Source organism: Silurus meridionalis, chromosome 12 (assembly GCF_014805685.1).
Source record: "Silurus meridionalis isolate SWU-2019-XX chromosome 12, ASM1480568v1, whole genome shotgun sequence".
Lineage (NCBI taxonomy): Eukaryota > Metazoa > Chordata > Actinopteri > Siluriformes > Siluridae > Silurus > Silurus meridionalis.
The window spans coordinates 24,848,695-24,863,902 of record NC_060895.1 but is presented as its reverse complement, the minus strand read 5'-3'; the positions used below and the strand labels follow the sequence as shown (position 1 = coordinate 24,863,902).

Here is a 15,208-nt window from a genome sequence, read left to right as displayed (position 1 = left end):
AAAAAGTAATTGCCCCTAAACCTAATAACTGGTTGTGTGGTGGCAAAAAAAAGAAGTGAGAGAGTAAAGTGAGAGTGTGAAGTGAGAGAGAAGTGAGAGAGAAGTGAGAGTGAAGTGAGAGAGTGAAGTGAGAGAGTGAAGTGAGAGAGTAAAGTGGGAGAGTGAGTAAGAGAGAAGTGAGAGAGAAGTGAGAGAGTGAGTGAGGAGAGAGTGAGAGAGTGAGGTGAGTGAGGTGTGAGTGAGAGAGAGTGAGGTGAGTGAGGTGTGGCGTGAGAGGTGAAGTGAGGTGAGTGAGGTGAAGTGAGGTGTGAGTGAGAGAGAGTGAGGTAAAGTGGTGAGTGATAGAGAAGTGAGGTGAAGTGAGAGAGTGAGAGGTGAGTGAGAGGTGGGCGAGAGGTGAGTGAGGAGAGAGTGAGAGAGAGTGAGTGAGAGAGAAGTGAGAGTGAGAGTGAGGTGAGTGAGTGAGAGAGAGTGAGGTGAGTGAGGTGTGAGTGAGAGAGAGTGAGGTGAAGTGAGAGAGTGAAGTGAGAGAAGTGAGAGAGAATTGAGGTGAAGTGAGAGGTGAGTGAGAGAAGTGAGAGAGGTGAGGTGAGTGAGTGAGGTGAGTGAGAGAGAAGTGAGGTGAAGTGAGAGAAGTGAGAGGTGAAGTGAGAGAGTGAGAGGTGAAGTGAGAGTGAAGTGAGAGAAGTGAGAGTGGAGAGAGTGAGTGAGAGGTGAGAGTGAGAGAGAAGTGAGAGTGAGTGAGAGGTGAGTGAGAGAAGTGAGGTGAAGTGAGGTGTGAAGTGAGAGAGAGTGAGGTGAAGTGAGAGGTGAAGTGAGAGGTGAAGTGAGAGACAAGTGAGAGAGAATTGAGAGTGAAGTGAGAGTGAAGTGAGAGAGAAGTGAGAGTGAAGTGAGAGAGAAGTGAGAGAGTGAAGTGAGAGAGAAGTGAGAGTGAAGTGAGAGAGAAGTGAGAGAGAGTGAGGTGAGTGAGAGAGTGAAGTGAGAGAAGTGAGGTGGAGAGTGAGTGAGGTGTGAGTGAGAGAGAAGTGAGGTGAAGTGTGAGGTGAAGTGAGAGAGAGTGAGAGAGAAGTGAGGTGAGTGTGAGAGAAGTGAGGTGAGTGAGGTGTGAGTGAGGTGAGTGAGTGAGAGGTGAGTGAGAGAGAAGTAAGAGTGAAGTAAAAGAGTAAAGTGAGGTGAAGTGAGAGAGAAGTGAGAGAGGAGTGAGAGGGAAGTGAGAGGTGAAGTGAGAGAGGTGAGAGCGTGAAGTGAGAAAGTGAAGTAAGAGAGAAGTGAGAGAGTGAAGTGAGAGTGAAGTGAGAGAGAAGTGAGAGAGTAAAGTGAGAGGGAAGTGAGAGCGTGAAGTGAGAAAGTGAAGTAAGAGAGAAGTGAGAGAGAAGTGAGAGTGAAGTGAAAGAGAAGTGTGAGTGAAGTGAGAGTGAAGTGGGAGAGTGAAGTGAGAGCGAGAGTGTAAGGTCAGTAAGCTGTCAATCTGTCTAGCTCTCTTTCTGTTTCTCCTTTGTCTGTCTATCATTTTCTCTTTGTCTCTCTATCTGTCTGTCTCACTATCTCTCTCTCTCTCTCAGTCCGAATGTCGCACAGCCAGGAGCAAAAAGTCCATCAATCTCCTGTTTAATACTGTGATTTGTGTGTGTGTGTGTGTGTGTGTGTGTGTGTGTGTGTGTGTATCTTCTGATCTGTTCATTCGTAGTGATTTTAAATGCATGTTGTCCCAGAGCAGCTTTACAGAGATCAAGAGGTTATAAAGTATAAAAGAATGTATAAGTTTAGTGTTTATAAGTTTGTTGTTTATAATCATAAGTTTATCTATAATGAATGAACCAGTGGTGATCGTGGTGAAGGAAAATCTCCCTGAGAAGGCATGAAGAAACCTTGAGAGGAACCAGACTCCAAATGAAACCCCTCCTCCCCCTCCTCAACACCCACTGGCCACTCATTACACTTCCATCATTGTTGAGTCGGTGACTAACGTGTGATAAAATGCAGAACTGTTTATGTAAAAATGAGCACATCGTAGCAGACCGTTCATTTTTCTACTTTATTAATTAATTATGATTTTTATTCCATTTGGATGTTAGAAGAATTTCCCTGCGTGTGTACGGTTGTGTGTGTGTGTGACAAGAAAATCTATTTGGAATTTAAAATACCTTTTATTCCTTATTTTCTCATACAATTGATTATAATAACTATGATAAATTATAATAATAAATTATAATAATTATTATTATAAAAGGAAAAATTAGGATTTTTGGAAACATAACCATTGATGCGAAACCATTTAACAAGTCAGCAGCTTGAAGTTCCTCAACGTTAACATCACTGAGAACCTCACATGGTCCACGTACACGGAGGCAGTGATGAAAAAAGTTTAAAGTTCAGCTCAGGAACATGACAGAATGAAAGTAGATGCACTACTGAGCTCCTCTTCAGCTCTTAGAGATATGCCATGAATCTGAGAACATTTGAAGAACATCGGTCTTTGGTAAAAAAAAAAAAATTAACAAAAGAAAAAACCCAAAAAACTAATACCTTAGTGTATTTTTGGGTAAAAAATGTGACCTTCTCCGATCTTCACCAGATTCACCCTGTATGATAAAGACGTTTATGCCAAACATGAACAATTTAGTTGGTTTCGCTCAGATCTTCACTGGAGTCACCTGTTACTTTTATGGTGTTTAAGTCAATCCTGGGGGTGCACTTAGTTTTGCTCTCTCACACTCCAGGTAAGCTGCTACAAAGGAAAGCAGAAGGTATCAGAAGGAGCGCATGGAACAGGTTTCGGTTACTCCAGTGAGAGGAGTCACACCATCATCACACACTCCTTCTTTACACTCAGTGTGGAAGAGAAAAGAAGGAAAGGAACGACTGAAACACGTTTGAAAAGAGTTCAATATATTATCACATTTATTTATTTATTTACGTTTACGTGTGTGAAATGTTCCAGAACGTTCACATCATCAGCGCTGGGTTTTTTACGAGACACGGGAGAAAACAGTTTTATGGTATTCGATCATTTATATAAAATAATTAATATATTAATCTTCATCATCAAAACATCATCATCATCATCATCAGCTGCACGAGGAGAAACACAGCTCCGAGTCACATACCGTACGACACACCGACCAGCAGGAGCATCGCACGCCGGGGAAATCCTACAATCCCACAGTTCTGGGTAAAAATAAAAAAAACGTATAAAAAAAGAAGAAAGAGGAAGAGAGAAAGAGAGAGAGAATGAAAGAGAGAAAGAGAATGAAAGAGGAATGCACAGTGAAGGTGTGAAAAACAGCCTGAAGGAAAAAAAATCATATAGAATGTCAGTGTGATGATCAATGATGAGAGCGTGACCTTCATTTTAAGAAAAAAAAAAAAAGAGCGCGAGAGAGAGGGGCGGAGCCGTAATGCGCCAGGGAGGCGGAGCTAACGTGTTGCCTGACATTATGCAACTGAAGCCTCGGACTCAGCAGACGCTGGACCTGCCATGTAGAAATGATTCCTCTAAACTCCAATGTAACATCCTCAAACAGTTCACCTTCTCCAAGTCCAACGCAACACCTCCACCTTGAGTTCAGAGAGTGTAAGTGGTCCAGAGGTGAGATCTTAGCTCAGCTTCAGATCCTCTGTACACCTCGACACCTCGTTTTTCTCTTCATTTCACAGCGTTCCTGTGCCATCAGCACTCAGATGAAGATTTCCACTGCCTCAGCTTCCACACTGTCCAGACCTCTGAATGGATTCACAGCTTTCCTCTTACTGCTCTCTGTGACAAAATAAAAGCATGTACATCTGTAAAGAACATGACTTTAAACACAAAAAACATTTTATATATATATATATATATATATATATATATATATATATATATATATATATATATATATGAATAATAGTGTGTAAGAATGACATCAAGTACGATTACACGTGGCCCAATAATCTGTTCATATAGTATGCAAATATATACAAATATAATATTCATAAATAAATAAATAATACATTTGTTAAAAATATATTCGATTCAAATAATTCCAGATGTTTAATTTATTAATTTTTTTTTATTACAAATGAGGCACCTGAATGTCATTTAATTAAAATAAATTCATTTGTGTTTTTATAATTATAATGTGTTTTTATAATTACAATTTTTATATAGTAATTGTTATTTTAAAATGTACATAAAATTATTACATAAAAAAAAATTTTAATAAATATTTTTTTTTAATTAAAATGATAAAATATATAAAAAATGTAAAATATATCCGATATATAGAAAACACTGCTATTTTACTGATACAAATCTATTTACAAATAATTGTAATTAATACCAAACTAACGATTTAAAGCATTTTTAAGATATTTATTTAGGGACATAAAAAGATTCTGTACAGTGGCTCATGTCCGCTGATAAAATGCTCCCACTGTAAAAATATGTTGGTTATTTATTATATAATCTCGTAACAAGGAACATGTGATCGCCGTTCTTTCATTCGAGAGTAAATATTTCTTCACATCACTGAGAGAACATGCTGCTCTGCTCCACACACACACACACACACACACACACACACACACACACACACACACATAGTGGTAAATCAATAAACACTGAAGTCTAATCGATGTGAACTCTGCAATTCGACCCTGTGCGATGATCCATGAAGAGTTCATACTGATCACTGACTCATTCTGTTTTTCCCTTCCTCATCTTCATCATATATAAGTGTGTGTGTGTGTGTGTGTGTGTGTGTGTGTGTGTGTGTGTAAATGAGAGAGAGAGAGAGAGAGAGAGTACTGACCCAGACTGCTGCCTTGGTGCTCTGTTGTAGGAGGTGTGTGTGTCTCAGCCCCGCCTCTGGTTTTACATGCTGCATCAGCACCACAGGAAAACCTCGCTATGGTTCCTGTCTGATCTTCAGAGGAACTGGAGTTGGTGGAGCAACTCATGGACACGCCCACATCGACACCTTCAGCAACTCCGCTTTTGTCCTGTTCCTGCTGGAGCCGATAATGAAGCACGCTGATGACGGCGTCCTTCTCCATGATCTGGCCGCGCAGAGCACGAATCCTGATCACACACACACACACACACACACACACACACACACACACACACACACATACACATTATTAAAATTGAATTCATGATATGGATAGAACAGAACCTCAAAACCTAATATGTACCTGTTCTCTACTTCCTGGTTCTGGATCTCAGCATGAGGTAGATCCTTGGTGTAGTTGTACGGTGAGCGGTTGTTGATGATGGTGGCGTCTCTGTGAAAATATTTTTTAATGACATTTTTAATATCAGGGAAGCGATTTTCAGGGTCCAGTACACTGAAAACACTTTTCGTTTTCCTGAGAGATAGTGTTCGGTCTTCACCTTTGAGCTGCAGCGGTGGCTGCTGTGTCCATGGCAAACTCCAACATGGTTTTCTCCTCCAGGTATTTCTGCTCCCAGCGCATCATATCGGCCTCCAGGGCCAGAATACGTTCCTCTCGTTCCCTTAGGCGCTCCAGCAGGGTGCTCGCGTTCGCCGAGGACGGCGAGATGCTGGGACACGTCTGGTTCTGCCTCTGTTAGAGAACAATCACAGACGCTTACCATCCAACTTCAAATATATATATATTATAGATTTATATTTTGGTACAGCGTTTTCGTTTTGCCAGGTGTATATACAAAAAGAAACTCAATTTAATCAATTATTCAATGTAATTAATATAATTTAAAAAATGACTGCATTCATTTCATTATTTCTCTTTTAGTTTAATTGTATTTCTTTCATAAAAAATTATCATATTATTAAAATTAAAAAAAAAATGTAAACTGTTATTAATCACAAATGAATATTAGGGCTGTAGAAATTAGAGTTGTAATAACACGGTAATGCAAAATCATTTTAAAGGCTCAAATGTTATTATCGTGTGATTAATACAGTGTGCATTTCTGCTTAAATATTTTTATTAAAAATATAAATAAATATAAAAGAGGTGATTAAAACCTTCAACAGGGCAAACATTTATTTACGAAGTCCTTTTTTTACTCAGATATAAAAAATATTAATAAATCCCAGCAAAAATAATTTTTAATCACTAAATATTTGTTTTACTGATCTGCCAAGTCTCAAATCAGCACCAGAATCCACCATGATGATTCTTCTTCTTCTTTACTGAAGTAGCTGTTTAGTAGGATCATGAGTTTGCGTGACATAATATATTAATAAATTTATGATTAACATCCTAATTTAGAAACTAGCTGCTATGAATATATTATATATATATATACCCTGTACACACCTGCTTGTTCCTGTGTGAACGCAGTTCCGCTTCGAGCCGTGTGCGCAGACGAAGCTCCAGACCTTCTCTCTTCTCACAGGTGGCTTGTAACTGAGCAAGTGCCCCCTGCAGACGCTCCACCCGCTCCACGTATGCGCTCTTTCTGTGCAGCTCAACCTGCAGCTGCTGGCTGCGCTCCTGCGCTGAACTTGCCTCCTCACGCAGGAGCTGCACTTCACGCTCCAGTCGTGCATTCTGCAGCTTCTGCTCTTCATCTGAAAGAGAGACACAAACTGTTAGCACAAAGTTGGAGAGAATTTTCCATTTACTTGAACTAGGAGACTCCAAATGTGTTCCAGCATGACAATGCCTCTGTGCACAAAGCCAGCTCCATGAAGAGAAGCTTTCCATGGGTTGGAAGATGTGGAAGATCTTCTGCTATAGAGCAGTAACCCTATGGGATGAACGTGAATGCTGACGGCCTCCTCACCTTCTCACCTACATCAGTACCTGACTTTACTAACACCCTTGTGTCTAAATAAATCTCACACCAATCTTTACAAAATCTACTTGAACATCTTCCCAATAGAGTGGAGCTTATTATAGCAGCAAATGGGGACTCAATGTGGAATTGGATGCTAGAATCTCATGGCCAGGTGTTCACAAACTTTTGGCATTAAAGTGTATTTTAATTCCAGTTCTCTGATAATAAACTCATCCGTGTGTATTTAAAAATGTTTACAGGATGAAGGTTATTAAAACAGAGTCTTTTCTCAGGATGCGTTGTGGGTTTTTTTGCTCTTCCTGTTCACGTTGAAAAGAATTCGATTGCAAAATATGAACCATGTCGCTGTTACACAAAAGCCCAAGGAATGTGAAGGGGAAAAAAAAAGGAAAAAGAAGAAAAGGAGAAGTGTCCCTCCTCCCAGCGACACTCATCCTGGAAGTTTAACATTCCTTCATGCGTTTCCCACCATCCGAAATAAACAACTCCGGATCTGGATAAAGGTCATGTGCAGCGTTGGAGGAACAAATTCCTGAGCAGAAGGCTGCAAAGTCACTTCCTGTTTCATCGTAAGTGTGCTAACGTGCGTCTTTTCCTCTGCGACTTTTAACACGTTAATGTGCATTAACATAATTATTTCCCAACATTTGTGTTCGTTTATGCTAATTTGAGTATAGCGACAAATTCAGTGAACAGGCCACGCCCACAAGGATTTTTTTTTCTCCACCTAAATATAGACGAGTGCTATTTCTCACCCCCCCATGCTGTACACTACCCTGGATAAAAGCATGGCCTGGAGGTAACACCACTGCTGATTGACTTACTCTGAAGGCGGAGTTTGGCAATGACCTGCTCGTTACGATCTGCAGCTTTCACGTCTTTCGCTGCCTGGATGCTGCTGCTCTCCAAACCATCTGTATAAAAATAAAGAATAACAACACAAACTCATGAATACCAAAGTTACAGTGAAATCCAGAGATCATTTATATATTGCTGGTATACATTATGTGCTGAGGTTTTAGTGCGGCGGGGCTTTAAAGAGAAAGCAGACCCGGCTGCTACATTTCTTTACCTATGAGCTCCGTGTTAACATCCTCAAGCCTCTTGATTTCGGCCGTCAGTTTATTCCTGAGCGTCTGCTCCAGAGTCTCTCTTTTCACGCAGCCCTGCATCAAAGTTTCATAAGCCTCAGAGATCCTCTGGATTTCCTGCTCCAGCTAATGGAGGGAAAGAAAATGTAAGAAAATATAAGATCTAGAAAGAAAATGAACGAGAAATTGAAATTGAGAAAGATAGAGAGAAAATAAGAAGAAGATAATGTGAAAGAGAAGAGAGATTTATTTATTTTTAGATTAATATATTATCATTTAATGTGTTGAGGGAAAAGAATGAAGGTATGTGTAGATAAATAAAAATCGAATCTTATCCTTCAATAATACAAACTAATAAACCGATTGATTTATTATCTCTCTAATTAATCATTTATTTAATTCATAGAGAGAATAACTTGAATTAACAGAGAAAAATCAAATAAATAAATCCAATGAAACTAAGGAGGAACACAAACTAATGAATAAATGCTAATATTAATAATACTATTAGAATAATATTAAAATGAACAAACATGAAAAAATAAATATAATTTATGCAAACATAAAATAAAATGACACCATACAATAATGCAAAAATAATTGATAAATATATTAATATGAGGGGAAATTAGGCCATTATTGTGATATGAAAATTGTCACGACTGTAACAAACCCGGCCAAGCTCCGCCTTCTGGTCTATAACACCTGATTATATATTTGTGTGTGTTATGATGATACTGGTACTAGAAATTGTTTGTTCCCAGAGCACTGAGTGATACATTCCTGTCTGAAATACACACACACACACACACACACACACACACACACACACACACACACACACACACACACACCTAATTGTACTCATATGGCAACAACGAGCTGTTATTCACCCCCAGGTGAGTTTATACAAGGCGGTGCCTCTCTCTCTCCAGCAATTATCATTCCATCGTGGTGAGAGAACGCTAAACTATGTTGACGCAACCCTTGAAAAAGAAAAGGAAAGGTTTTATGGGTGCTTTCTAGCTAAGCCGAAGTCAAACATGCGGCTGAGGAATAATTCGGTCACCTGGCGTGACAGTCGGACCAGCTGGAGCTATGCGATGACTTCATCACTAATGTAAAAACACCAAGACGCACCTAATAACCCATTCATCTCATCAATGCTCACTATGTCCCCTATTTAACCGAACAATTAGCATACCATAGCGCATAGTCGTACAAAGAAAACAGGAATGTGGGTGTGTTGACACGATTGAATTGTTCACAAAACATCTATAAAATTATTTTACCTTCTGAATCCTGACTGCCATTTCGGTGTGTCCTTCCAGCTCCTGTTTCAACCTCTCATTCTCCTTGATCAGCAGCTCCATTTGTGAGGAGACCTCCCGGCCAGCAGGGGGCGCGCTGCAGTAAACGTGGCGTGCTTCAGGTGAAGGCACAGGTGGGAGTCTAAACATAAAGATGGAGTCGTTCGTTAATTAGAGAAGTACATTAAAAATGGCAAAAGGAGTCTATAGAACAATAGAAGCGGGTCGACCGATTAATCGGCACCGATAGTTGATGGAATGTAGTACTGATCGATTCTGTTTTTCCAGCTCCCAGTCTGCTGTTATAACAAGAGCGGTCTTTATTGGCGCATCACTGTGTTTGTTTTTACACGCTGCACGGAGAGTGCGATATTATATATAGAATTTATTATGAATTAATTATTTAATTGATCGAGGCCCTTAACCCTTACCTGCCCAGGTGTATAAATGTAAGTCACGCCATTTAAGTGCATATAAATGTGTATATACTATACTTCTAATTTGGCTTCGGTGCTTGTACCCCTTGGTAATAATGTGAGAAAAATACCTGCTCACTCCCTCATTTCTACAACCGAACATCAGTACAGGTGTAACTCAGTTAATAAATAGCTGTAAAGTGCCTCAGGTGTTACCTGGTGTGTTGGGAATGGAAAGGTGGTGGGGGTTTCTGGTAGAACTCGTGAGCATGAACAGACGTGGACGTGGAAGGCTGAAATTCCACGTGATGCTGTTTCAGTTGATTGTCGGTTATCTGAGGGTAGCTGCTTGAAGAGCTCGTGGCGAAGGGCTTCGCACCGACGTCTTTGCGCTGAAGCGAGAGCTGCATGAGACGCTCGCTGAGAGTCCTGGCGTGGCTCGGATTCAGGTCTTCCTTCGAGTAAATTGTCCTGTCCTGGCCCCACTGCAAATTCGCTTTAGCCTCCTCGTACGTGGGAAGCTGCTCATGGTGGTAAGGTAGATAGATTTCTGAATGCTGGAATTCGGCGTGGTGCTCTTGGCCCTGAGGTTCCTGACGTTCCTCCTGGGAGAGGCTGTCTGAAGAGGAGCGTGGGCTTCCGGTTCCTCCGGTCACTGTGCTCCGTAGGGCCTGCTGCTGGATTGCCAGAAGGGTACGAGTGTCCGTTGGGTTTCCGTAACGCAGCTGCTCCTGGATCAGGCGGTGCAGCACTGTGCTAGACACCTCCTCCGTTCGCATTTTCTACAGGATGATAATGAAGAATCGTTTGGATCAGTGCAGACACCTGAACAAAGACACAGAGGAGATAAGAGTCGAGCAGTGAGGTGGTGGAGTCTCAAAATCGTTGGATGGACATTCAGCAAAAACCATTATATCAAGTCGGGGGGGTTTTCAGAGTGGTGTAGGAGTCAGGACGTCTACATTCATCTACAGGTACGTATAAGATATATCTGAAAATAAACAGATTATAAATCTGTACAAATTTAAAGAAATACAATAATGAAAAATACAGGATTTAAAAATGTGGCACAGAAAAACACATATGTATTTCTAGAAAATTAATATAAGGAGGTTTGTTTTTAAAAAAAATTCATTTATAAATACAAACATTAATTATTGGAATTCATTAAATATCAATTAAACAGATGAATTCATTCCAAATGCCTTGTTTTTTTTGTTTCTCTCAATTTTTTTTTTTATTCCTTTTTTAATATTTACATTTTTTTGTATGTGAAATAAAATATTTGCATAAAGTGTGTGTGTGTGTGTGTGTGTGTGTGTGTGTGTGTGTGTGTTTAAAATAATTTAAATGTTTACAAGCCTAAATAGTTAGTTTGTATATTTAAGTTTAATATAATAATAATAAATAATAATAATAATTAAAACAAGTATTGAAAAAAATGTGAACATATTTTGAAACCTAAATGATTATATATAAATCCTAAATGATTAAATATATACAATTAAAGCCAGTGGCATTTGGCGGTCACGTGACTGGAGGTTGCCGCATTCCTGAGGTAAATTCAGGTCTTTCAGCGCCACAATAACAACCATGTCGCCCGAATAAAACGATTTGTTTCAGATTTTAAATCAAATAAAAAGTTTCTTTTCAGTAACATTTACTCCGTTATATCGAGTTCACCATCTGAACACCACCACACGACTTTACGGAGAGTCTCGCGCGTTTCTTTTTCTTTTCTTCAGGACGTGTTTTAATGAATTTACCTGAATATTTCTTCTCACATCGGGTCACAGGTCCTGTGTTGACTTTAAAGCGTGTTTATAAACAATCCGACAGGTGTGTGTGGAACAATTTCCTCTGCTATTTATCTCCTGTTGTGGCGCAGAACTGAAGACCAGCGACTGAAGCTCCGGGAACCGCGCCGAGCTTTTATATAGCTGAGTAAACACGCGCGCGCGAGCTGGGGGAGAGGGAGGGGGAGGGAGGGGGAAGAGGGAGGGTGTGGAATGTCAAGAATGCAGAGCGCGCGCTCTTTCTTTCTTTCTTTTTTTCTTTCTTCCTTTCTTATATTCTATCTATCTATCTATCTATCTATCTATCTATCTATCTATCTATCTATCTATCTATCATTCTTTCATTCTTTCTTTCTCTATCTATCTATCTATCTATCTATCTATCTATCTATCTATCTATCTATCTATCTTTCTTTCATTCTTTCTTTCTATATCTATCTATCTATCTATCTATCTATCTATCTATCTATCTATCTATCTATCTATCTATCTTTCATTCTTTCATTCTTTCTTTCTTTCTTTCTTTCTTTCTTCCTATATCTTTATTTTTATTTCTATATCTTTCTTTCATTCTTTCTTTCTATATCTTTTTTTTTCTTTCTATATTTTTCTTTCTTGCATTCTTTGTATATCTCTCCTCCTTTCTCTTTTCTCTTAGAAAGAAGGAGATAGAGAAATAAATTGAGACAGAAAGAAAGAGTCACATGGCCCTGAACAGCTGAAGAATCATACAAAATAAATGACATTAAAATGTGGATGAAGAAAAGGAAAACTTTAGTGCACTTTCGGTCATTTTCTCCGGAATGGATTATTGTTTACAATCACGTTTGTAAGATAAGATATTCCTGAGTAGGGAATTCCAGTCACGAGCGACGGACAACAGAGCGAAGAGGACAAAAGCTATTATCTGAGAAGCAATAAACCGTATATATATATATATGCACAAACAAACAAACACACTGTAGTGAAGGAAATTTCATCCTCCAGAGCAGAGATCCAGCTTTATCCAGATCAGCTTAATCAAGTGCTTTGTAGTTAAACACTTCCTGATGCTGGTTCAGCAGGTCAGGGACAGAAAAATACCATCCAGATAACGCCTCGGTATTTAAGGAAATGAAGGAAACCACACAAAGTTTTTTGAATATATCTGCTAAAATCAACTGAGCTCCAAAACTCGAATGCGTTCCAATGCTGTTTGCTCACCTGTGAGAAAAATGTGTTAACTGCCACTATAACAATAGTGACAACCTACTAGTTTCCATCTCACTTTTCAAAGCCAGACATACACGTTTATTCTGTATCTAAAAGCATGGAAGGTTATACGAGCTCTTTATCGATCATTCACATCAGAGCCTCACCATAACAACCGTTTTCTGAGATTCTTTTGCTCTTTCGGTTCCCTTTATGCCTTTGTAAAATTGCATGCATTGTCCTGAACCACAAACAGCATTCCATCTTCAGACCACATTAACTCCACGCTGCAACCGGTTACACGCAGATCTGCATGTAAAAATGACTCTGATTGGTTGGAAGGAGATGTTTTTTTTTTCTTTTTACAGCAGCTCTGAAAATCACAGCTATGTAGAAACATGCTCAAAAAGCTTGAAAGGCTGTAACTACGCTTTGCTCCGTCTTCAGGACAGAGGAGTTTATACCCCAGGGGAGGTTCTCAGAAACTAAACAAGCTGCATTTTTTTTCTAGTGTTATTAACTTGGGGAGAGAAAGAAAGAGAGAGAAAAGAGAAAGGAGGGTGTGGAAACAACTGTTTGTAGCTGCTAGAGTGTAAGTGATAACGTGAAATAATTAGTTTTGTGGACATTCCACATAATGAAATGTTACAATTGTTCAAAATATGGATCAGCTTTATGGTCAATGTCCTCTTCAGTCCCAGCAATGAAGGTATAGTCTATGTCTCAGTCAGTCCCAGTGGAAGAGGTACAATATGGTCTTTGTCTTCCATCAATCCCAGTGACAGAGTTATCATCCATGTCCCCATCATTCCCAGTAATGAATGTATGGTCTATGTTTCCATCAGTCCCAGGGAACGAGGTATAGTTCTTGTCTCCATTATTCCCAGTAATGCAGGTATGGTCCATGTCTCCATTATTCCCAGTAATGGAGGTATGGTCCATGTCTTCATCAGTCCCAGGGAACGAGGTATGGTCCATGTCCCCATCATTCCCAATAATGCAGGTATGGTCCATGTCACTATCATTCCTAATAATGCAGGTATGGTCCATGTCCCCATCATTCCTAATAATGCAGGTATGGTCCATGTCCCCATCATTCCTAATAATGCAGGTATGGTCCATGTCCCCATCATTCCCAATAATGCAGGTATGGTCCATGTCCCCATCATTCCTAATAATGCAGGTATGGTCCATGTCCCCATCATTCCCAATAATGCAGGTATGGTCCATGTCCCCATCATTCGAAATATTGCAGGTATGGTCCATGTCTCCGCCATTCCCAGTAATGGAGGTATAGTCCATGTCTCCATCAGTCCCAGGGAACAAGGTATGGTCCATGTCTTCATCATTCCCAATAATGCAGGTATGGTCCATGTCCCCATCATTCCCAATAATGCAGGTATGGTCCATGTCCCCATCATTCCCAGAAATGAAGGTATGGTCCATATCTCCATCATTTCCAGGGAATGGGGTATGGTCCATGTCACCATCATTCCCAATAGTGCAGGTATGGTCCATGTCCCCATCATTAATGGAGTAATGGAGTAATGGAGGTATGGTCCATTTCCACAAAACAGCACCATACATAGTGTTGTATTTAATAAATTATGGGTAGACCAATAATATGCCTCCTTGAGTAATGTAGACCTTCTTGCTTTTTGGCTGTATTTTACTTTTAAGATGAACTTGATATACATTGAGAATTCAAATTTAATTTGATCACATCAGGCTTTTCTAATCCTCTATACTTTGAGTGCAGCTTGTGTGAACAATTAGTAGTTGTGTAACATCATGAGGATAGTCAGAAGCAGTTTTTACTGCAGCAGACAGGAGGAATGTATCATTTGTATGAATCTCCAGATGTTGAGCAACACATCAACCTTGCTTCAATAAGGCTGATTGATAGTGTGGGTATTTCCAGCCAGGTTTGAGACAGCATGACTCAGTGGGAAAAAAACTTCTCACACATCTTGCGTCGTTGCAGGTGTGAGTAAAGAATGTCTGTCACTGGCAAGTCTATACAAATATGAGGAGGGATGGATCTTTCTCAAAGTACAAGAATATTTAATCGTTTCCTTATCGTCAGGAATGTGTACTTGTCACTACATGATCTGAACCCTTTAAGTCCTGCTCAGTATCATAACTACAGTTAGTATTAGGTAATCAGGATTACATTCAAATATTTTCCAACAGAAATTGCGCCTGTTCTAGGAAGCGGTGATAAAGTCCCAGTGAAGGAGGTGTGGTCCATGGTCTCAATTAACTCAGTTCAGTTTATTTTTATTTTTATTGTCTCAAAGCAGCTTTACATAGAAAATGTGGTAATAACGAATGAATAAGATGTTCTTTATAAGTGTAAGTTTGTCCCTAATGAGTGAGCAAGTGGCGACTGTGGTGACTGTCATCTTAGTGGCACGAACCCCAATAAAGGAGTTATGGCCCTGTCAGTCGCCGTGAAGAAGGTATAGTCCATGTCCTTGTCTGTTCCAGTGAAAGTTCAAGTTCAAGTTTATTTCTTTAGCGCTTTTCACAATGGCTCAAAGCAGCTTTACAAAACTAAAGAATTAAAGTGAATGATGTTTATCCCTGATGATGAAGCCTGGGGCGACTGTGGTGACTGTGGCAAGGA

General features: G+C 39.7%; 1 protein-coding gene across 2 annotated transcripts; it reads right to left on the bottom strand.

The window, feature by feature from the left end:
• Positions 1 to 2,886: 2,886 nt before the first annotated feature.
• amotl2b (angiomotin like 2b) lies at positions 2,887 to 11,515 on the bottom strand. 2 transcript variants are annotated; one of them, XM_046862334.1, is made up of 10 exons: positions 11,359 to 11,515; positions 9,809 to 10,417; positions 9,159 to 9,318; positions 7,848 to 7,992; positions 7,600 to 7,689; positions 6,292 to 6,545; positions 5,378 to 5,571; positions 5,179 to 5,268; positions 4,794 to 5,062; positions 2,887 to 3,760 (listed from the first exon to the last, which is right to left on the bottom strand). In XM_046862334.1, exons 2-10 carry the CDS (start codon positions 10,369 to 10,371, stop codon positions 3,681 to 3,683), a joined length of 1,845 nt encoding a protein of 614 aa, XP_046718290.1. In that variant the 5' UTR covers positions 10,372 to 10,417; positions 11,359 to 11,515; the 3' UTR covers positions 2,887 to 3,680. The 2 variants fall into 2 exon arrangements, with proteins under 2 accessions (XP_046718290.1, XP_046718291.1); XM_046862335.1 differs by having other exon boundaries at positions 9,809 to 10,374; positions 11,359 to 11,514.
• Positions 11,516 to 15,208: the final 3,693 nt, after the last annotated feature.

What these genes read in the sequence shown, in the direction of transcription:
- amotl2b (XM_046862334.1), bottom strand. Translation starts at nt 10,371, where the DNA reads ATGCGAACGGAGGAGGTGTCTAGCACAGTGCTGCACCGCCTGATCCAG. An exon ending in GTTCACACAGGAACAAGCAG is followed by an intron (nt 5,572 to 6,291) that starts GTGTGTACAGGG and finishes GTTCTCTAACAG; the next exon opens with AGGCAGAACCAGACGTGTCC. An exon ending in GCACCAAGGCAGCAGTCTGG is followed by an intron (nt 3,761 to 4,793) that starts GTCAGTACTCTC and finishes ATTTTGTCACAG; the next exon opens with AGAGCAGTAAGAGGAAAGCT.